This window comes from Zootermopsis nevadensis, unplaced genomic scaffold (genome assembly GCF_977971745.1).
Source record: "Zootermopsis nevadensis isolate Lab colony 2312 unplaced genomic scaffold, Znev_1.0 Znev_ptg000011l, whole genome shotgun sequence".
Lineage (NCBI taxonomy): Eukaryota > Metazoa > Arthropoda > Insecta > Blattodea > Termopsidae > Zootermopsis > Zootermopsis nevadensis.
Genome location: NW_028259143.1, coordinates 3,138,245 through 3,162,844, shown reverse-complemented (window position 1 = coordinate 3,162,844; position 24,600 = coordinate 3,138,245). Strand labels below are relative to the sequence as shown.

Below are 24,600 nucleotides of genomic sequence, written 5' to 3'. Positions count from 1 at the left end.
TGAAAAGTAAAAAGCATAACTGTTATACTGACAGAACCACAATTATATAAATCTGTATATATACATAAAGTGAGAATATTAGCAGCTATTATGACAGCATCCCTTCCGTTGTGCGAGATCAGTGTGTCACATCGGTTGCTGCGTTTCTTAATCCTAGCGGCACAGTCGCCAAATAATCTTCACAAAGCAAAATGCATATAAATGAATGTACTATTTATAACAATTAATATTTTCTCTAAACAAATTTAACATGACTGGCTGCAATTATAAATCACTTATATATACAAAATGAAGACGATAGATCACATTCGCTTAATTCTTAATTTCAAATTAAAAACGACCTTAAAACCAGTTAGGTTTTACATTACAAAACCCCAAAGCCATAAAATGTTTAGGTCTATTCCTGCTAAGAGTCTAGTTTGGACGTCCCTGATTCTTGTTGTTGGCACGTGTGATCCATAGATCCTTAATTATAAGAAATATTCCAGATATGAAGACGTAATTCAAGAATTATAAGGGCGACAGAATATGTCCTTGAACGTAAATGAATAATTTATTTTCCTCAAAATAGTCGGGTCTAGGTTCTTTTCTTACGAAACCCTTAATAACTTTACTGGGTTTTAGTATTTCAGAGCGTCGGATGTAGCCTTTGCTTTTTTTTTACGTTTCGAATCTTCCAGAAACGATGTTTTTGCAAAGAACAGTAAACGACGGAGACGAAAATTTTACTCCTCTGATGTCGTCTTAACAATATTTGTCACACTCAGTCTAGCACAATAACTCCTGTATCTCTCAGTTTCTTAAAATCCGGCTGAATGTTCACAGTTTTGTGTCGGCGTTTACTCGTCAGCAGTTTTCAATTCTGCAGAATGAAGAAGGAATTCATTTCCATGAGAAAACATCAGTTGGTGGTGATGGATCGTTTTCCTGTCCAATTGATTTAAAACTCATTCTTTTCTTCCTTTTCAACATTTGCAGAAAAAAACTCCCCAGAAAACAGGCTCGCTTTCTTCAGGACTTTATTTTAAATAGAAAGACGACTCCAGTAATCTGCCTTCACCGTGGCTAAATATTGGAGCTTGGCTCTGTAGTTTTACGAATTGTTCCACAATACCACGATTTAAGAATAAGCCATCTCTCCTGTATTGGATTTTGCCTTTTAAAATAACAAGCATTCGTCTATTTAAAATACTATTACTGTAAATAAAACATAAATATTTTAACAGAATTACTCAGACAAACAGAAATAAAAACTTCTGTTCCATACAGAATTATCAATGATCCAAAATAAACTCTTTAACATATAAAAATTCAGCTGCAAGCATGTGATTATTTCAAAGAATTTTTTTGTTTTTCGTTGCATTTATGTTAATCAATGATGAGAGAAATTATTTTGTGCTATATCACAAACAAAACAAGAGTTTACTCGGAAAGAATTTCAAGCGACAGAAATTTTAAATTCCAGCAGATAATGTCGAATTTCTTGTCAGATTTATTTTATTAATGAAGTCTCGCACATTCTATCTTCCTGTCATTTTCACTGGAAGGTGAGAACTATACACTGCGATCCCTAAATTTCTTTTTATAAAAGTCTTCATTTCTCACATTCTGTAAAGACATTCAAACGAGAAGCAAAACAGAGCTGGGCTCCGGAAGCCAGATAATTTCTAAACCATAAAACAAGCGAGATTATCTTTCGTTTCACTTGAATCTTCTTGAAAATAAAGCCACAAAATGGCGTGCCGTAATCTGAAAGCCATTCCTGACCATTAAACATCACTCTAAGTGGCTATAACACTATCTAGAAACGGCAACGCTTATATAATATCATGAACGAAAATGCAACACTTTTACACGACGTACTATTTATAAAACACATTGATTTTGTGCGGAGATGAGCTTAATGCTGATGTATACTTGTGGTATCTAAGAAAAACGTATGAGAGTTCGCAGATGTTTTTATGTTCAGCGCAACAACGTATCTTTGGTTATCTAACGACGTTGTATCAAATACTTTTGAGTATATGCTGCCAGGGTGATAATTATAGAGGCAGCAAGAACCTCTGAAACGTCGGTGAAACCCTTAAGACAGCCATATTTGGTGGTTAGGACCTCTGAAACGTCGGTGAAACCCTTAAGACAGCCATATTTGGTGGTTAGGACCTCTGAAACGTCGGTGAAACCCTTAAGACAGCCATATTTGGTGGTTAGGACCTCTGAAACGTCGGTAAAACCCTTCAGACAGCCATATTTGGTGGTTAGGACATCTGAAACGTCGGTGAAACGCTTAAGACAGCCATATTTGGTGGTTAGGACCTCTGAAACGTCGGTGAAACCCTTAAGACAGCCATATTTGGTGGTTAGGACCTCTGAAACGTCGGTGAAACCCTTAAGACAGCCATATTTGGTGGTTAGGACCTCTGAAACGTCGGTGAAACCCTTAAGACAGCCATATTTGGTGGTTAGGACCTCTGAAACGTCGGTGAAACCCTTAAGACCCATATTTGGTGGTTAGGACCTCTGAAACGTCGGTGAAACCCTTCAGACAGCCATATTTGGTGGTTAGGACATCTGAAACGTCGGTGAAACCCTTAAGACAGCCATATTTGGTGGTTAGGACCTCTGAAACGTCGGTGAAACCCTTAAGACAGCCATATTTGGTGGTTAGGACCTCTGAAACGTCGGTGAAACCCTTAAGACAGCCATATTTGGTGGTTAGGACCTCTGAAACGTCGGTGAAACCCTTAAGACAGCCATATTTGGTGGTTAGGACCTCTGAAACGTCGGTGAAACCCTTAAGACAGCCATATTTGGTGGTTAGGACCTCTGAAACGTCGGTGAAACCCTTAAGACAGCCATATTTGGTGGTTAGGACCTCTGAAACGTCGGTGAAACCCTTAAGACCCATATTTGGTGGTTAGGACCTCTTAAACGTCGGTGAAACCCTTCAGACAGCCATATTTGGTGGTTAGGACATCTGAAACGTCGGTGAAACCCTTAAGACAGCCATATTTGGTGGTTAGGACCTCTGAAACGTCGGTGAAACCCTTAAGACAGCCATATTTGGTGGTTAGGACCTCTGAAACGTCGGTCAAACCCTTAAGACAGCCATATTTGGTGGTTAGGACCTCTGAAACGTCGGTGAAACCCTTAAGACCCATATTTGGTGGTTAGGACCTCTGAAACGTCGGTGAAACCCTTCAGACAGCCATATTTGGTGGTTAGGACATCTGAAACGTCGGTGAAACCCTTAAGACAGCCATATTTGGTGGTTAGGACCTCTGAAACGTCGGTGAAACCCTTAAGACAGCCATATTTGGTGGTTAGGACCTCTGAAACGTCGGTGAAACCCTTAAGACAGCCATATTTGGTGGTTAGGACCTCTGAAACGTCGGTGAAACCCTTAAGACCCATATTTGGTGGTTAGGACCTCTGAAACGTCGGTGAAACCCTTCAGACAGCCATATTTGGTGGTTAGGACATCTGAAACGTCGGTGAAACCCTTAAGACAGCCATATTTGGTGGTTAGGACCTCTGAAACGTCGGTGAAACCCTTAAGACAGCCATATTTGGTGGTTATGACCTCTGAAACGTCGGTGAAACCCTTAAGACAGCCATATTTGGTGGTTAGGACCTCTGAAACGTCGGTGAAACCCTTAAGACCCATATTTGGTGGTTAGGACCTCTGAAACGTCGGTGAAACCCTTAAGACCCATATTTGGTGGTTAGGACCTCTGAAACGTCGGTGAAACCCTTCAGACAGCCATATTTGGTGGTTAGGACATCTGAAACGTCGGTGAAACCCTTAAGACAGCCATATTTGGTGGTTAGGACCTCTGAAACGTCGGTGAAACCCTTAAGACAGCCATATTTGGTGGTTAGGACATCTGAAACGTCGGTGAAACCCTTAAGACAGCCATATTTGGTGGTTAGGACCTCTGAAACGTCGGTGAAACCCTTAAGACCCATATTTGGTGGTTAGGACCTCTGAAACGTCGGTGAAACCCTTAAGACCCATATTTGGTGGTTAGGACCTCTGAAACGTCGGTGAAACCCTTCAGACAGCCATATTTGGTGGTTAGGACATCTGAAACGTCGGTGAAACCCTTAAGACAGCCATATTTGGTGGTTAGGACCTCTGAAACGTCGGTGAAACCCTTCAGACAGCCATATTTGGTGGTTAGGACATCTGAAACGTCGGTGAAACCCTTAAGACAGCCATATTTGGTGGTTAGGACCTCTGAAACGTCGGTGAAACCCTTAAGACAGCCATATTTGGTGGTTAGGACATCTGAAACGTCGGTGAAACCCTTAAGACAGCCATATTTGGTGGTTAGGACCTCTGAAACGTCGGTGAAACCCTTAAGACCCATATTTGGTGGTTAGGACCTCTGAAACGTCGGTGAAACCCTTAAGACCCATATTTGGTGGTTAGGACCTCTGAAACGTCGGTGAAACCCTTCAGACAGCCATATTTGGTGGTTAGGACATCTGAAACGTCGGTGAAACCCTTAAGACAGCCATATTTGGTGGTTAGGACCTCTGAAACGTCGGTGAAACCCTTCAGACAGCCATATTTGGTGGTTAGGACATCTGAAACGTCGGTGAAACCCTTAAGACAGCCATATTTGGTGGTTAGGACCTCTGAAACGTCGGTGAAACCCTTCAGACAGCCATATTTGGTGGTTAGGACATCTGAAACGTCGGTGAAACCCTTAAGACAGCCATATTTGGTGGTTAGGACCTCTGAAACGTCGGTGAAACCCTTCAGACAGCCATATTTGGTGGTTAGGACCTCTGAAACGTCGGTGAAACCCTTCAGACAGCCATATTTGGTGGTTAGGACATCTGAAACGTCGGTGAAACCCTTAAGACAGCCATATTTGGTGGTTAGGACCTCTGAAACGTCGGTGAAACCCTTCAGACAGCCATATTTGGTGGTTAGGACATCTGAAACGTCGGTGAAACCCTTAAGACAGCCATATTTGGTGGTTAGGACCTCTGAAACGTCGGTGAAACCCTTAAGACAGCCATATTTGGTGGTTAGAAGTCCTCCACAAATCTATGCGTCTATACATGTTTTGCGCCTGTATTTTTAATCGACGAAGAATAGCTCTGAGGTAAAATGTAAAATATGTTCTAACTTTAAATATGAGTTATAGAATTCGTATGGTCTTCACAAGTTTCTGCACACGGGTGCAGGAAAAGGACTTCGAAAAAGTTTCTCAAATTCAGCTCCCCACTCCAAATACGCACACCCAAAAGAAACTTTGTCGGTATACAATTTATTCAGTTGATATAGCGACATTAAACATTCAAAAAGCAAATATCTACATCCATACTAAAACGTGGAATGAAGCCAACTTCAAACAGGAAATCTGGTTAAGTACCATATTTTGTATAAACAGTTGTGATATTTGAATGCAATCAATCTGATTTATTCTGTGTGTATGCTACATACCAGATGCATTAATACTGTCATACATAAGTGTATAGTTATTTATAATCACGTAAAAATGTTAGCATGGTTATTAAATTACTTGGTTTACTCACCAATCACGAATCTCTTTTTTTTTTGTGGTGTTTAGAATTCCCATCCGAATCAAACTGCGTGGTTATGAATTTCGAGCTTCAACCGGTATAAATTAACCACAATCATTCTGAGCTGGTAAACTGTGGTAACAAATTGAATCAGCAAAGCGCATGGACACGCATATTTATCGACGAAAATACGGTAAAACTGTCAAATGTCCATTAATTGAACATCTCTTTCGTGTAAATAATACTTAACATTACATTATGGAAGAACGTGTTCTTTCCAACACAAAGATAACATTAATGTACATCCAAGCAGGTGGGACCCCCAAAGAAGACCTTTCTCAAGTACGGGCAGTTCTAAAGACAATTGTTCTAGAAAAATCTAAGCTTCCTTATCGAACTTTTCACAGATACAATATTAACAATTAATTTAATTTACTGAATTGCAAGAATGCTAATCGCAGGTAAGTTTTCCACGTAAAAATTGTATCAAATAATTAGATGCTTTAGGATAAAATACAGAATAATTAACTTTAATAATTTGCGCACTGATCACTAAATCTAATATCCTGGCATATACTGAAGTAGTCGGTCATATCTGAATGAGCATTGTAAAACGAAAATTGGCTATTAGTTTCCAAAAACAGTGTCGCGAGGGGTTTCTTCGCCCTTGGGACCAACAGGAAAATTATTTTTGGCCAGAAGGAATAAAAATGTCGGTCCATCCTGAAATACAAGCTTTTCACACTTGACCTCCACAGAGAACTGTGGATACCCCTGACCCAGAACGAGCGATGTTCATTCTCCAACTCCACCCTTGCAAATCTTCGTCTTAAAATCGATCATAAAGTCAGTTTTCGTAATAGTTTTCGTAATCGTAATATATCGAATGAGTGGTATTATTAATATCAGTTTACCTTGCCACAGGCACCAATGAAAGAAAACTTTCAGTTCTATAGCCACGGTGGTCTAGCGGTTAGAACGCTGGCCTTGTAATCCTGGGGTCTCGGGTTCGATTGCCGGCGGTGCCCGAATTTATAACTTGTGTTGGGCAAGGCCGTGGTCTAGGCAACACGGAGTTTTCCTCCGTGGCATCCCAACAATTACTCCATTCACACACAGAAGAAGGCAATGGCAAACCACTTCTGGATCATCTGCCAAGAACGTATATGAACAGGTCCCAGTCCGAGAAGAGAAAAGGATGGAAGGATCCTGTTCATATGGACCTGTCGTCAGACAGAACACTAAATAATAAAATAATCTATTATTATTATTATTTAAGTTTGTCAACAATACACCCAGCAGTTTTTTTTATGGATTATCATGTAAAATCCATTAGTATTCTAGTAAGTACCACAAATAAAGTTACTACATGTGCTCCTGCTGTGATAACTAACGAAGCTTTTGTCTCTGAATCGTAGTTCCTCGAGCCTCATAAAGCCAGTCAGAAGCTGCAACTGGTGGTTCATTATAGGATCACAACTAAGCCAACTTTGCTTTCTTCTACAACCCAACATTTTTAAGACTTTTTTGCTTATTTTCCAATTTTTATTCTGAAGACAAAAATAACATTAACTCCCTTTAAAAATCTATAACTGCTTCACGTGTGATTGTGGTAAATGCACAACAGTGCAATTAACATTTCGATTACGCAACTCCAATACGCCACTATTATATTCGGCACTGTCTATTATCTGACGCTCTCTTGTTGTCTTCTGGTAACTGATTGCCATTATAATACTAACATAATTGTTAGTATCATTTTTCAAATAAGTGGTAAAGACTAGAATCGAACCCAGACCTTTAAAATACTGATTGAATAATGATCGCTAGATTACCAGGGTGAGATAATGCCAGTACGATGACAAAATATTTCCTAAGACGGGAGTAGAAGCAACTCCCGAAACGTCGTATCACGCCTCGGACGTGCTTTACCCCCGGGAAAGAACCCCGGTAGGCTGGGAGGGCCCCAGAACTGGTCTCAACGCAGAGGCTAAAATAAAACTTCTTTGCCCTTGCCGGGGATCGAGCCCCGGGCGTCCAGTCAGACAATTCAATGTCAGAGCTACCCCCCTTTTCCTGGATCTATTGGTACATCACGTAACTGCACCTCTTTCACAAATTTCCCCAACTAAGTGAAACTAAAATGAAAGAAGGAGTTTTCGTAGGTCCCCAAATAAGAAACCTGATCGTTCATATTTTGCATCAATGATAGCTGATTACTCCTGGTCGGTGGTAAGAGATGACCCTGAGCTAAAATACAGAAGAAAGGCCAAAATACAACGTCTATAAGGTAGATGAAAAATTTTAAACATTTGCAAATCACAAGGACGAATTTATTGGTGATATTTTACAAAGTACAAAATAACTTCAAAACGCGAACTAACTAAGCTTTTTTATTGTCATTTTCGAATTTAGCGGGCGAAAATACGTAACAATTGATTAGTTTAATTTCCGATATTTACAACTCATTAAAATTTGATGTCTAGTGTAATCACAGCCAAGAGGTACTTACGCTATTCATGCGTGTAGAAGGAACTCCAGCGACTTCCATCAAGGAGCTGGTTGAAACAAAGGCGTGTACGATGGATGGTTAACAGTTTATAAGCGGGCCATAACTTGTACTGCCGAGTTGGAATGTGATATTTAATCGGATTAAAAGCAAAACATAGGCAAAGCTGAACAAACTTTGGAGAGGGCGCACGAAATAGTAGGGGTCTGTACAGACCATAGGATGGGGGGGGGGGGGGGCACTTATTGGTCACTGATGATACTTGCGTTTGTGAGGCACAGAACAAGCGCGTGTTGTAATTAAATAGTGTCGACAACCAGAATTATAATAAGCGTGTTACATCATGACAGAAGGAAGTCAGAACGGTATTTACCTACAACAGTACCACATTTCATCGTAGTGATACCATAAATATGAAAAGACGAACGTGCACATTAGCACAGTGGTGTTCAACCTTTTTTTTGTTCGCGTACCCCCAGATATAATTTCTCTTCAACTTTGTACCCCCCAAAGTTGTTGGTGTACAATTCAAGTTATAAATAGTATATAATCTACATCTAAAATAAATTAAATAAATTACATTACTGATTATTCAGTGTTTATGATAAAATAATATATATTTTTTTTTAAATTTCACGTATCCCCTAAAATGTCTTCGCTTACCCCCGGGGGTACGCGTGCCCCAGGTTGGTTACCACTGATCTAGAGCGTACTCGTTAGCGTCACTACTATACATAACAACACTGAATCTGTAAACATTTTGCAGGCCTTCTAAGTAATAAAACAAGTATTTAAAAGATGAATTTTTCGATACATTGTAAGAAGTGTATAAAATAAATGCACATAAGACAATCTATCTGAAAATGCAACTGTTCCTCCAGATTACGTGGCGGGAAACACGATCCACTGCAACCCATCTTGACTATAAACGAAACGAAATTCAAAATTCCGTCTCCGGAAATGACATGCAAGTCCCTTTGGGTTACAGGCATTATACTCGTACTTTCCCTCCGAAATGAAGCCCTATGACTGGACCACATTCATAGAAGCTTCGGGGATCTGGAGTGTTGATTGGCGACTGAAAACATACGCAACTCTAATCAACCCCCCCCCCCACCCACCACCCCGCGCTTTAAGAGCGGGGACGGTCCTCGACCCTAATACGTAAGCGTCAAATTCGATTTGTGGATGTCCCACGTGCGGGACGAGGACCAAAGTCAATGTTAATAAAGTGTCAACAGGGCAATGCGAGAAAAGAACCAACAGCAGTACAGTCGTGTTCAAGAGTTGTTTCGTCACGTCTTAAATTTGTCATGCGGTAACTTTCGCGGTGTCAGTTTCGGGAATTTTATTTATCTGTTGAACCAATAAAATATTCCTTTATAACAAGACGCATATCGAGTACACTTCATAAGGACTCAGTTCGATGGATAAGTTTCCCAAGCGCGTGACGCAAAATCGATAGCTCGATTTATGAACAGTGATGTGAAACAATCGACAATTATCGCAGTTTCCTGTCACATGAGTGTCACAGAATATTATCAGTTTACACTGACCCCTAATTTGGAGATTCAATGGGAATTGTATGCCTCAGTTTGTAGTAAACCTCATATAAACCCTTATGGGTGGGGTGGGGGGGGCTATCGTACGTTCAGTCCATGTAATATGCAATAATACGTGAACGTACTAATGTTCGACTGCTCCATTATTTATGTAATTTATTATCGTCCAATTCCGACAATGCTTTCTGTATTCCTATTATTCGTTTTTGGCACATCACTGTACAAGCTGTAATTCAAAGTAACAGATTACAAACTGATGATAATGAAACTCCAATTTTTTCCCCCATGATAATGGCGAACTACAAGCGACTACACACCTTGTCTAAATGATATCGTTGCGATTATCAACATTTCGTCGTCAGAAATCCTTATTGTTTGCGCTTAGTTAAAAAATGTTTTACCAAAATGAAAAATATTTCAAATAGAAGTTGTCGGTACGAACGTGAGTTATGGTTTATTTAAAGAGTCTGTCAAAATATCAGATTTTAAAGATAATAATATATGTATTTTATGGTATGTAGGATGAGAAATTGTAGATAATTTTTTTTTATTATTTAAAATTAAATTTACGCTGAACCGTCACGAGCCGAAAGTAATATTATCATTAAATTTTACCAGATACAACGAATTCACAATTTTATTGATTTCCTATTCTTTAGGATGCCAAAACAAATAACGCGAACACAGAGTACACAATCGGGATAAGTTTAAAAAAAACAGCCACTTCATTAAATAAAACATTCACCGGTGTTTACGAATCTCAGCACAGGCCATATATCACGTGACTAAACTTACGGGCTTACTAATATGTACAGTTTAATTTAGAATAGTTTTTCATAACATCATGATGATCTAATGTAAATCGAACATTTCGATAGAGAACATCATTTAATATAATTTAAATATTTAAATGTTAATTATGGTAATATTTTAATATTTAATAGGAATTTTATTGTGATTAGACTGACAAGATTTAAACAAAAATCATATTAAATTAAATCTTTGAAACAGAAAACGAATATCGTTACGCTTATTCGAAACCGCCACTGACATCCCCTGGTCGTCTTTATTACCTTCATCCCAACTTTGCACACGGGCGTACTTTTTTTTATATAATCCTGTTCATTACCGAGTTTTATTTAGCGTTCAACTTGCTGTCTGTACGTCCAATCGTTTATTCGTTGTTTGAAATTATCTACAGTTTATTACACCCAATGTTTCGCAGTCTGGTAATTCTATTTCATCCCTCCTTATTGGTCACGTGTAGGTACGACCACACGTACGCTCTCTGCATGCGGATGTGACCCAGAAATCAATAACGTGGGAGGCCCAACAGTTGCTTCTAGTCAAATGAACATCACGGTCTAACATTTGTCGATTACACATGTTGACATTAAAATGACGAACTATCACAATTTCATTTTTTTTTAGTTATTCCTCATACATTTTAAAAATACAAAGCCAGCGGCTCAACGCTCAGCGTGTCTCGACAACATATCCGCGGACTATAAATCAGTATGTGGCTTGCTTCCTACCTGTACTATTCGTTCTTTCACAAACACTCGACAATTCATTTATATTATTTCATATTGTAGTCTACACAAAAATATTTCCGGCGATCTCAATGGCCATGCAGTAGAGAGAGTGGGCCTTGGCTGAATTAATGGTTTCAGAAGTAATTCCTACCTAGAACAGGCCACAAGGCCTGATCCATAATGATTGATGATTGATCGATTGATAATATTTTCTTATTACGATAATGCCATCTGTGTTCGCTTCACATCCATATGGGTTTTAGCCTATTTAATTTTATCTTTATTAATCAACTGAGTCAGCTGTTGTCTCTGTAATACACTTCGCTCATTTCGGTCAATTTGTGAAAAAAAAAATGCCAGTCGGATTCTAAAGAACGTGACAAAACGGGCGAAGTTCGAGGGTGATTTACAATCTGTAAATTCGTTTCCTTGGAATTCATCAATCGCGTGATTTTATTTATAATTTATACAACATACAAAGTCTAAGAAAATAATTTTACTCATACAACGGAGTCAACGAAAAAGTACCATTTAATATCACAGACTATAAACGACATTTTCCCTACGATCCTACTAGAATACACCGGAGGATCGGCATTGTCCACTATAACACGATACACAGACGCAGGTAAACTGTCGCTGTAATCAATACCTCCCTTCAGAGCGAACTTCATTGAGCGTTATAATCCAATCACACAGGATGTCTCTACAAAACAGCGAACCGAAAGAATGCCTATGACAAGAAACACAGAAATGCCAACATCAACGTTCACAGAACGTATTGCATAGGGCAGATCAATCATTTGTTGTTGTTGGTGCTCGCTGTTCGTATATTTCGCACTCAAAGCTGAACCCACTGCTCAGCTTCTATATATCTGCATTACCACTCACTTCGTGAAACACGTCAAACTGCGAGCAACAGAGTACGTAGTTCAAGTTCATGTCACGACCGGTTGAGCCTTAACTTCAATTTTATGCCATAATCCTAACCTAACCTAACGTAACGTAACCTAACCCAACCTAACCTAACCCAACCCAACCTAACCTAACCCAACCTAACCTAACCCAACCTAACCTAACCTAAACTAACGTAACCTAACCTAACCCAACTGAACCTAACCTAACCCAACCTAACCTAACCCAACCTAACCCAACCTAACCTAACCTAACCTAACCTTACCTTACCTAACCTAACCTAACTACGACACTTCTGTTTTCCGTGAGCTCAAAACGTGGCCTTTTACTAAAAAGGAAAAACGTAGGTTGAGGGCATTTGTGAAAATTTGGATCTAAAAGGGGTTAAGGTTGCAGGAAATAGCATAATGAAGAAATCCAAAATTTATACTTTTCACTACATATTATTTGGATGATTAAATCAAGAAGGATTAAATAGTTGAGGCATATTTTCGTAATGTGTATTGATGACGAGTACCTGTAATGGGGTCTTGTGAGCACGTTAATCAACCTTTGGCTTCTATACAATTTGGGGAATACTTTTTTTGGCTATACTGCTCCATGCAGGTAATTAATTAAATAATATAAATTAAGGAGCTTCTCATTACGTATTCCGCCCTAATATTACCCCATTTCCGTTACATCATTATAATCACATGGGCTTACAGTCGTCTCTTAGAGTAAATGATAAATTTTCACACCAACAGAGAATAAACAGAGAATAACAGGGAATAACAGAGAATAACAGGTAATAACAGGTAATAACAGAGAATAACAGGTAATAACAGAGAATAACAGGTAATAACAGCTTATCCTTACTAGACACGTGTGGGACTAGTTCCTGTTGTTAGTATACCCAAGTCAGAATCTCGTGGCGTTTGGAATTCTTTGTTTCCAACACATCCTTTGGCGCAAAGTCACCTCAGAAAATGTCGAGCTATTCCATTCCCCTTACACTTTAATAATCATCCCTCACTCGCATCTTACGTTACTGAAACCCTTTGTCTTGCTTCCACTTCGATAACTGCGAATTCTTCACAGTTACCGTAAGTAACAAACTAGGCAGATTATTTGAAGATCTCCTAAGTTTCTTCCCCAAATTAGGAATCAGTTGAATGGAGAAAAGAAATACAGATGCGAGAGAACGGAGATAATAAGGGAGAAAGAAGCCCCAGGCTTAGGGATACGCGAATAGGGAGAGAAGTCCAAATGCTGGGAGACAAAGCCTGGAATTAATTACTTTTTAAAAGGAGGAGTAGTTACCGGGAACACCAAAGAAGACGCGGGTTAATAGTTTATTTTCAACAATTAACAATTATCTTAAAGACTGTATATTGCATAATTTTATAATAATATAGATACGCTAATTACATAATACACTCAAAGATTATGCAATTTTCTCTGTATTATGGAGGGGACATTCCATACCAACGATTACCAATCGACGTATTCAGAAAACCTTGCTTAAATGTACCAAAATTTGTTATTTTTTGGAATGAGAAAACAAATTTTTGTGCATATTTCGTCTCACGTCTCCTTATTAAATATCGAATTTTGACGAAATTCCTTGGCATTTAACAGCAGTCCACGTGATCAATATACGAACCAGGTGAGGGGAGGGGAGGAGACTTGTGAAAATTGTTTCTTCGGTTGTGAAGGTGCGATATTCTTCTGGAAAACAAGCGGACTCGAAAGGAGATAGCCAATGTTTCGCAAATACTGTCTCCACCTTCAGGTGCAAAGTAGGGGGAAAGTGTTAAGTCCAATGCTCGTAACACTCAATTTAATGCACTGAAGTCTGTTTAAAATCAGTTTCTTACAACGGAAGGACGATTTAATGACGCGTGCTTAAGATAAAGATGATAAATACAATTAATGACTCAGTTTCAGTGATGAAATTAACCATAAATGCATAATCTTTTGCAGTACTACAGACGAAACCCAGTAATTAAAGTAAAGTAAAGTTTGTTCCACTATACGCCATGTAGGCGCTTGGGGGGAGTGGAGGTAAAGCTCCTCTCTTCCTTGACCTCGGCACTAGATGTGGGTGAGTGGTCAGCATCACGCCCCGGCCGGCTTTACCCCCGGGAAAGAACCCCGGTACCCATTGGACAGGAGGCTGGGTGGGCCCCAGAGGCTAGAGGAAAAATCCTCTGCCCCCGTCGGGGATCGAACCCCGGTCGTCCAGCCCGTAGCTAGTAGCTATCCCGGTTCATCAGACGAAAGCCAGTGCGACTACAGAATTACCTTACTGTGTGACTAATCGCTGTTACTTGCGTGGTTCGATTATCTTTCCCCGATGTCTCTCGGGTTTCGCAATTTCACGATAATATTACAAATCACTAAGTGGTCCGACACTGGCGCAGTTTACCTCAGTCTATTGTAATGAAAATCGCGGTAACACCTTTAAATAGGCCAAGACAGCTTTTTTTTTTTAAAAAAATTATTAAACACACTTTATTCGTAATTGTTTCTAGCCCAATAATAAATAAGGAATGTCCAAAATGTATAGAAGAGCTTATTACTTGTGAGATGTCTGGTTCTCACAGGGGTATACATGGGATGTTGAGCCGTGAAGTAGGGTAGGAGTTGTCCTACGCTTCTGAGGTCCGCTTAGTGCCTCCGTTGTCAGGGCTCTGACGGGAATACACGGTGAAATATCCCAGGAGATAGACAGCTTCAATTACGACGACTGCTAGCTGGAGTTACGCACACGCCAGTTGTTAAGGATCGGAGTTCCTCCGACTCCAAACAAGTATTGTCGTCCCCCGGTACGTAAAACAGTCTCGTAACTTCTAAGAGCGGGGCCAGACCAGACAAACAGACGTCTGGATGTTGTTCAAGTGCACCTCACGAGAACCTCATCTCTCTCATCTAGAGCAGTTTTAACCCGTAAAGAATGTTCTTCGAGAAGTTATCTTCCTTGGCTAAACGAAACTAATCATTGACTTGATGCTAATGTAGATCGAAACTAATTGTAGTACAATTAGTTTGAATTCTGAACCATTACTTAAGTTGCTGAAGGAATGTAAAGATCTTTTACTAATATCACTTACTCTTAAATATAACCCGCCAAATTTACAAATCCTGTAAACAGTCAACAGGGAAACGAATTGCTGATGTATCAGTTAATAACTATCTAAATCCGTAATATCATTATTCAAAGATTAACACCCAATCAAACAATAATAAAAGATGTGGTAGTAATTAGTGTAATTTAGACGAAAAATAAATACAATATTACACAACGTTTATCCAATGCACAATAAAAAAGACACTGGAGTACTCTGACACCCCCGTTAAAATGACGGTAGCTATTTTAACAGCTGTAGAATTTCACGAATAGTTTACATATTTGAACAACAGATGTGGCTAGTGCCTTAAACACAATAATTTCTCGCAGTCCTTCAATAAATGTTGCAAAAGTACTTCGGGTAACAAAATGGTCCTATTGACTTGATTCCGGGAGAACGCAAGAATGAGACAAGAACCACTTTTCATCTCTTGAGTGATCTGTTCCCTACCGTCTTAAATGCCGTAATGGACGAAAGATTAACCCAGAGAGTATTTTACTTACCAACGACGGTCATGTCTCCGTGGTCGGACACAGTCTGGAAGGACGGTGCCTCAGCAGAGACCTCACAGCGGTAACGTCCCGTACTAGATAAGTTCACAGATTTCAGGACAACCTGACTTTCCGTCGAGTTGTGAATCTGAAACACGTAACGCGTGTTGTAGTGTAGTACAACATCAAACATGGAATATACATTTTAACAAAAATGTTTCATATATTACGATAATCAAATTAAGGAAACCTTACACAGGCGAGGAATGTAGCACTAATGGTAAAGATAAGTAGGAAAACCAGTTCGAATTCTCGCTGTAGTATGAAATAAAGACCGATGTTTTCAAGCAAGAGTGTATAACAGTTGTTGTGCGGGGCTGCATAACATACAAGATCGTAAATAATGAACATTTATTCTTTATATCTTGATATAAGTCTAGCGGTTAGAACGCTGGCCTTGTAATCCTGGGGGTCTCGGGTTCGATTCCCGGCGGTGCCCGAATTTATAACGTGTGTTGGGCAAGGCCGTGGTCTAGGCATCACGGAGTTTTCCTCCGTGGCATCCCAACAATTACTCCATTCACACACAGAGGAAGGCAATGGCAAACCACTTCTGGATCATCTGCCAAGAACGTATATGAACAGGTCCCAGTCCGAGAAAAGGATGGAAGGATCCTGTTCATATGGACCTGTCGTCAGACAGAACACTAAATAATAAATAAATAAATCTTGATATATATGCATACAAACATTAATTATAATGTTAGGACCGATAATGATACTGAAATCAATAAAGTGGGAAAGAAACCGATGACTGAAATCACTTGATAAGTAATTACAAAAAATCACCCTGACTTCAGAGCGAAACAAGTGACTGCCTTTAAATGCAACACAGAACTTTACCCATTCCCATACGATATATTTTCTCGACTACCGTAAATATTCTGGTACCCATAACTACATTAAGTATTTATTCTCAGGAAGAGATTATTCGGTTAATTAAGACATTCGCCACCAGGTGGTTCTTTATTGCTTTCATAACAGCCAGTGAGACGTCTCGCCCATCATATTCACTCTGATCTGTAAACGACAGGGTAGCTTCAAGCTACTACTGAAATACCCTCGAATAAAACACAAATCCTAAAACAGACACAGCTGTAGATATAAGAAGATTCTTCCTGCATCCACTTACTTACCAGCCGACGATGTTTCTAACGTCAAATTTCAGCCGAGCACAAATCCATCTTCACTTTCTGTGAATACGAAACTGGCTCGATTTTTATTATATATTTACTTATCATGACTTGCGTGTCTTCAGGATTACATTCTATTGAAGAGGCTGACCGCAGTGTTTCGCTATGTTCAACCAATTCATCAGTGAAAGAAACCAAGCTATAATACTGCAATTCCTATTATTTTCCAGTAACTCGTATTCCACATCGAAAAACACGAAAGGAATATAAAAAAGAATGTAAAAGAAGTGCGTACGAGAGAATAAAATACGAACATAAATAACAGAATCTTTCCGGAAGCAAGAATTGTTTTTATCGAAAACGTATAGACATATTCACTAGAATATATACAGTGAACTGTGTATATATAGTCTATTTGTATAAAATATATAGACTGAAAAGTGGAAAAATATCCAGAAGTCTTTCTTCCATTTTCCATATTGTATCTCTTCGTCAGGTTCACAGCGGAAATAAAACCCAGGCCTGCATCTGCTTTACAATCGATACCGCTTTGCAAAGCGGTGTCCCACATTAAAAGGATCCACGTAAATTGCCTTCGTATGGATTTTTATATATCAGTTTAACGTAACTTAACCTGTGCCGTCAAAACTTCATCCCAACAACGATTACAGGCACAGACAATGAAAACCTTCGTATGAACAAAATCTAAAATTATTCTCCAGCAAAATATCGGTACACAGATCTAGAAAATAAAAATATAAGTTCTCAGAGGGATGTGCTGCCTATGAATGTAATATGAGTTATTTAATTCGTAAAATAATTATGCATCTCAAAGTACTTTGCATTTTAACCGAAATCTGACAAAGAGGTGGGAAATATTTTTTTAAAAATTTAAGTATTATAGAAATAATTCCTGCTAATAATGTATTATGTAGAACAACTGGGTAAGGGATGCGATCATAATCCACCGTCTTTCCCTTATATTCACCGATTAGTTAAAATGAGGAGGGTCAGATGGGTTGAACGTGTAGAACGGACGACTGAAACAGCTTGTTAATTTCAGAATCTTCCTGGAAAAGACTACTTGTCAGACCCAGACCGGGAGGTTGGGGGGGGGGGGGTTATATCGAAAGGAATTTTAGATAAATACCGAGCTCAGAAAAATTATGATAATGTGAAATTTACTGACAATCGGAGGCTAATTTCTCGTTAAATTCTTGTTTATTATCAATATTTGGCTTATAAATGAGATGGTGCCATAATATATAATGTTAAATTTAATATCGAGTAAATTATGAAATACATAACTCATATTCTCCCACCATTAAAATTCGGACAAATATGCGAAACAGCGAGAATATAAATAATAATAAACATTTATGAGAATTAAATAGCAAAGCTGTACCACTATACGCCATGGAGGCGCTCAGGGGGAGAGGTTAATATACAGCTCGTATTTATTCTTAGCCTCGGCACTAGATGGGGTGAATGGTTAGCGTCAAGCCCCCGGCCGCACTTTACCCTCGGGAAAACCATTTATGAGATTTATATCAATTTTATCTCGTCCCCTGGCTGACATTTTGACACATAGTTATGAATGACATACGGCTTCGTGTGTCTTTGGGAGGTTTAATTATTGAAAAATATAATAATCTTGTGCCTTTCAACAGCACAAATAAAACTGTGTGTGTACCACGTATTACTAGCTAGCTATAAGTAAATTTCGTGGTTAGAAAAATTGGCGACAGAAAGGCGCCTCGTTACCATACAATAATTATGCAATTCTATTATTTTAAAATTTCTTCGCGTTGCGTCAGCAAACGAGAACACGTTCATGACATCCTAAGGCTGCATTACACATGACCACAGACACCTGGAGGACTTCTCTCGAATCGAAAGTGGCAAGTTTTCATCTTGCTGAACCGCACGAAATTGCGAGAAGCCTGTAGGGGCTTCGCGTATCATTTCTAGCACGCGGTGCCTCCCCCAAGGGACTAGGGGTGGGGCTGCAGCCCTCATGGTTTATGATGGTCAGATATTGTGTGTGCACAGAGGGGGGTGGGGAGATATTTCAGGTCTCGAGACCTAACCTTCACCGAACACTGTCCTCCTCTTGCACCTCACAGCTTCACCAAGGAACAAGGAAGATGCAAGTCCAACCACAGCTTCTGGACCAGCGATTCACGATCAATCAGCAGCTCGTAAAAATTATGAGGTGGCTTTCTCCTCACTAACCGTATTTAGATTTTCATTTGAAGATCGCAACTAACGACCTATTGGAGACATATCATTATCGTATTCACAACATGTGAATCTAAAATTGCTTTGTACGCTCGTGTTAATAAGGAAAATCATGACAGTAGTTGAAACTCTGGGCTAACATTTAACGCATTTGGACTATGTATTAGTGGAAAGTGTGTACAAAAATATATTTCTAAATGTAATCCTTTTTTTTTTTTAAAGAATCCCCACGATGATTGGAGCATTTTGGAAAGAATCAGATTTCAAGTCGCTTTTAAACGGTCTACACAAGTTAAAAATATATCGTTTTCAGTGGCAAACTTTGGTAGTAGCTTTGTTGAACGTCCGGTTTCTGGCGCCTTCTACATTGCAACCAATCGTCGTTCATATTTCCTGCGGGAATAATTACAGCATTGTCTCCAGGGAAAAAGAGCTCTTTTTTTAGGGACAACAGCAAAGCCCCACAGCCCACACAAAATAAAATACAAATCTACTGCCGTCTGAGATGCGGTCACAGATAACATGTAGACGGACGGACGGACGGACGGCCAAGGGGCTCGGAGACGCTGCTACGTTACCGGAAATTGAAAAGTGACGCAGGTTGTCCTCGACTGTAGAGAAGACGAAGGAACGGAACAGAGGCACAGAAAGGAACTTGGATATGGCAAGATAGAATACGCTGAAAGTTGTGGCAAAGAGAAGAATAATAAGAAGTAAAAGAGATATGTAAAACCGAACATGGGAGTGGTAGGCTGGAAATATCGAGAATACTGAAAACAATGAAAGAGTTTCTTAAGACTGGAACAGAGAGAAATTTCTTTACCAGAAGTAGATAAAATGGAAAGAATGACGTAGCAAGGCTCAAGAAAGCAGAACGAGAGAGATTTTGGAATTCGTGCTGAGCAGTCCACAAACTCTGAACCTGTTCCCCTTACCCAGCGTCAACACACGCTCGTTCCCAGACTAAACAACGCTTACAGATGCAAATGCCACTCGCAAATCTTGTACTTGTGAACGGACAGCGCTGGTTGGTCGAATGTAATATGAAAAGCACAACAAAGGATGTGGAGTGGTAGAATCTAGCGGCGTATGGTGTAGTATAGGCAACCTCTCTCTACCTCTGTCTCTCACTCTTTATCCAATGCTTTCTGCAGCACGAGAAGCGGACGGACGCTGTACTAAGAGGATGAAAAACAGAAGACAATCGTGTAGTACTAACCACACACAAAGCCAGTAGTCCATCGTGAGGATCCATATCTAGTAGATATTTCTTTTGTTATTCTGCAGCTCAATGTGTGTTGTGGGGGTGTGAGATACTATATCGAGTGTCCCATAAATTCGTACCCATAGGAGAACGCGATTACTTGTCAAAATACGAAACATTTTAAACAGGGTGAGGTTGTTCAATCCTCAGCTGTTGGAACCTTCACCTACGACGAGCCTTTTACTGCGCTATATACTCTTTACATTATCAACAGTAAAATGTTAACGGTGACATTGTCTCGCTGAAATGACAGCGATCTGGGATAAGGAAGTCGGCATGCTCAAGATATGGGATTATCAGTGATATTTTCCAAACGCGTAGCATTTTATCTATCATGTATCAATGCACAAAGATAGAATCAGCTACACACACTCAATAGCATAACTAACTCCTCGAATCGAAGAGTCCTTGCTGCGATGTTTACATTGTCCTCAGTTAGCCAAGAAATTCCCCGCAGATTGTAGAACCCGAAAGTTCATTAGCCCTGTAATGAGCTAGATTAATCCAATCTATACTATTATTATTTAGTGTTCTGTCTGACGACAGGTCCATATGAACAGGATCCTTCCATCCTTTTCTCGGACTGGGGCCTGTTCATATACGTTCTTCGCAGATGATCCAGAAGTGGTTTGCCATTGCCTTCTTCTGTGTGTGAATGGAGTAATTGTTGGGATGCCACGGAGGAAAACTCCGTGTTGCCTAGACCACGGCCTTGCCCAACACAAGTTATAAATTCGGGCACCGCCGGGAATCGAACCCGAGACCCCAGGATTACAAGGCCAGCGTTCTAACCGCTAGACCACGTATTTCAAGGGTTGCTTCCCCTCAAGCTTTCTAACCAAAATATTGTAAGCATCTCTCATCCGTCATGCGTTCTAAATGCCCCGCCCATCTCATCCTCAATTTTATCATCCTAATAATGTCTGATGAACAACATAAATTATATGAAGACTGCTGACCTAGAAGACAGACATTTTTGGAATTCACCGCCGTGAAAACCTCAAATCCTACTTACAAATTAAAGACCCCCTTCGTCATTGCCTGCGTCAGAGACCTAACTTGTCCTGAGACAATTTGAAGGAGTCCCCGAGTTACGAGTGAGTGTGTACTTACATCCACCGAGACTCCCGGCAGAGGAAAGAGTTGAGCCGGAGGCTGATCTCGAGGGACAAACCGGAAGAATTCGTTACCGTCCTTGTACCACTTCACCGAGTACAGCGCTTCGCCTTCGAGGTCAAAATGACATTCAAGGCGTGCGTTCAGGTCACGCACAGTGTGCATCGGAATCCGAACCTCGTTCAGACGCAGGCAGTTCGCATCTGCAACAAAAACACCAGAGGACGTGAGTATCAGACCCCACCGTATTTTTGAACCCTTCCAAATGGTGAGGGCACACACAAGTACGAACCTTGATGTCAGCTTCTAATGAAAGATAATTCGTTCATTTGGCTATTTTATGCACCGTATCAACTACAGGAGTCATATCGCCGAGAAATAATAATAATAAAAAATCCAGTGTTATAAGTATTTGTTATGTCGCTCAGCTTTTCACAAAACTGCATACCTTTTATGGAACCAACAGACTCATTTCAGTGTTCACAAGACACCCGACATTGTACCCTATGCTGAGTCAGATGAATAGTCGATTTTCCTTCGTCGTATTTATTCTAGATCCGTTTTAATATTATCTACAAAAAATAAATTGCTCTACCAGAGGATATCGTTACGATGTTCTGAAATCCTCGTGTATTCTACATGCCAACCCAAAAGTTTCTCTCTAATTTGATCAAATTTGGTGATCTGGCCTCGTATCTCATACGCCATTCTTCCTACATGAACTGTACACAAATACCTCGTTTAAACAAATTGGTTTTACCTTCTTTTTCTAGTTTAAAAATGCTGAAAATCGCTAACCCAGCACGAAAACCAGACAGATTAAAATTTCAGAATTCTATGGAGATTTATATATAAATAAATGTATATGTTTATGTGTTAGTTAAATAAAACGCAGATTCTGAAATAAACTAGTTAGCAAGGAAATGTTAAAGGTCACGTTTTCTAACGCCTCTCAAAGTTATTTTAGTTTCCAATTTGTGTTGTCTGCAGGTTCTAATTAACTATTTACATCTTCCTCAACGCTGCATTAAACAAGGTAGGGAATTGATAACCTCTCAAGAACAGGTGATAGGAAGAGTAGACTATCGAAAATAGGAAACTTTATTTCCTTAATCTGTCTATAAGTATTCAAGGATATAATATTAAAACAAAGAATGGAAAACAATTTTATTGTGACTGGTACATCAGATGACGAAATAACAGAATGGCCGAGAAACCGTCCATTTCAGTCCAAAAGTTATTTCCACTTTATTTAATGCATTAGGAAGTTACACATTTCGTAAAACATTTTATTTCTAGCGATGGACTCTAATGATAATAATAATAATAATAATAATAATAACACATTTATGTGTTTGAGAACAGCCGAAGAAGGATAATTACAGCTTCAAAGAATAACACAATTTCACAAGCGATTAAAGAAAGTAAATAATAATAATAATAATATCCAAAAATAATTATAATAATTGCCTACTTAGGCCATATAGCTCTATAATAATTTAATCTTGGGTATAAATAAATGTAGCAAAACCCACGATCAGCTTCGTGGCACTGAAATGATCCTACTCAATAATTTGATCTCATTTAAGCCCTACAAATGTAAATTACAACTTCACCCATGTTCATAGATTGGACCGGAGACTGGGTGTTACTTGGCGAAGGGAACGCTAAAATCCTACCTTGGTTACTCAACGCATTAAGTTAGGATTATGCAGAAAATGTTTCCGTAAAATCACAATGTAAGCCAGAGCAGATTGAGGTGAAAGAAATTTCCATCTTGTTCTAGGAAGATAGCAGCGTTAGGGTTTTAAACTGCTGGTGGTTTTAAACTCATTCGGCTCAACATCATCGTATCTTGAAGAAGTAATTTACACTAGCCAACGGAAAACATAAACAGAAGAAACTTTGGCCGTAAAAATGAACGAATTCTTTATTATTGTTTAATTTTAACCGTCTAATCACAATAAAATATTTTATTAAATATTAAAATATTATTACTACAATTAGCATTTAATATTTAAAATATTTAAAATATATTAAAATGATGCTCTTTCTATCGAAATATATTTTAATATATTTTAAATATTTTAAATATTAAATGTTAATTGTAGTAATAATATTTTAATATTTAATAAAATATTTTATTGTGATTAGACGGTTAAAATTAAACAATTATAATCATCACAATATGACGCAACATTATCATCTCATGAATTCTTTATTATCTAAAGCTAAATTGTAACTCGAAGATGGCTGTCTATTGAGTTGTAATGTCCTGGAATATTGTTATAAGTTTACCGACGTTTCAGAGGTCTTTGCCTCCTTTGTCATCAGGCCCATGATAGAAAGCAGCATGTACCTCTGAAACGTCTATAAACACCAACCAGATTATACGACACTACAACCGAGAAGACAGACATCTTATAAGACCAAATATTGACTCTGGCCACATTCGACGTTAAATAACCTCTGAAATGAAATTAACGCTCTGAAATTAGAACGTAAATGTCTAACCAAAGGCCGCAAATGTTGAAGATCTGAAATAAGTTCCGTCCGCCACCACATGTGTTTACAATCACAAGTACTGGAATGCTTCACTTAGGATGAGCTATTACAGCGGTACATTCTTTATATTGAGATTTAAGCTGCTTCAGCACACGTTGATAAGAGAGCGGAAGAGGGAGGTGTTTACAGGGTGTCCTATAACACCTGCGTATTCCTTTTCGTTGGCATGTCAACGTGGCAACATCGCCTTGACTTTTAATATTCATGGTGTAAAGGAGCGTATCGCCACAATTGCTGATCCTAAGTAAACATTTCCAATATTATGGATTCAGGACAAATTGCTCGCAGTAAATTTTCCAAATTTACATTTTACATTATTCTGCCAAACAAAAGATTTCGCCCACGACCAAGGGAATCCCGTATAACACAAAAAGGATTCCAATTGCATAATTCCAGCTGGACCGAAAAGAGGTAATTAACCCTCAGCGTTGATACGAAAGAAGTCTGTCACATACGTCGTGTCGATTTACAAGATTGGGCACAATTCTTGTAACAAATTTCACAAGTGCAGAACTCCTCAAAATGTTCAACTGCAAACTGAACAGGTGACATAAT

The 24,600-nt window shown here is 39.1% G+C and overlaps 1 protein-coding gene and 1 long non-coding RNA gene across 3 annotated transcripts in view; one reads left to right on the top strand and one right to left on the bottom strand.

Annotated features, from left to right (window-relative positions):
* The window catches only part of beat-IIIc (beaten path IIIc), a 396,529-nt gene that overhangs the window by 29,628 nt on the left and 342,301 nt on the right, over positions 1–24,600 (bottom strand). For both annotated transcript variants that reach the window (XM_022070997.2, XM_087347099.1), the window contains exons 2-3: positions 21,478–21,683; positions 15,679–15,814 (exon numbers count right to left, since the gene is read on the bottom strand). In XM_022070997.2, the coding sequence (XP_021926689.2) occupies positions 15,679–15,814; positions 21,478–21,683 (342 nt within the window). The remainder of the gene's footprint in view (positions 1–15,678; positions 15,815–21,477; positions 21,684–24,600) is intronic.
* Positions 1–24,600, top strand: part of LOC110833220 (uncharacterized) — a 153,681-nt gene that overhangs the window by 78,697 nt on the left and 50,384 nt on the right. The gene's annotated exons all lie outside the window — the stretch shown is intronic.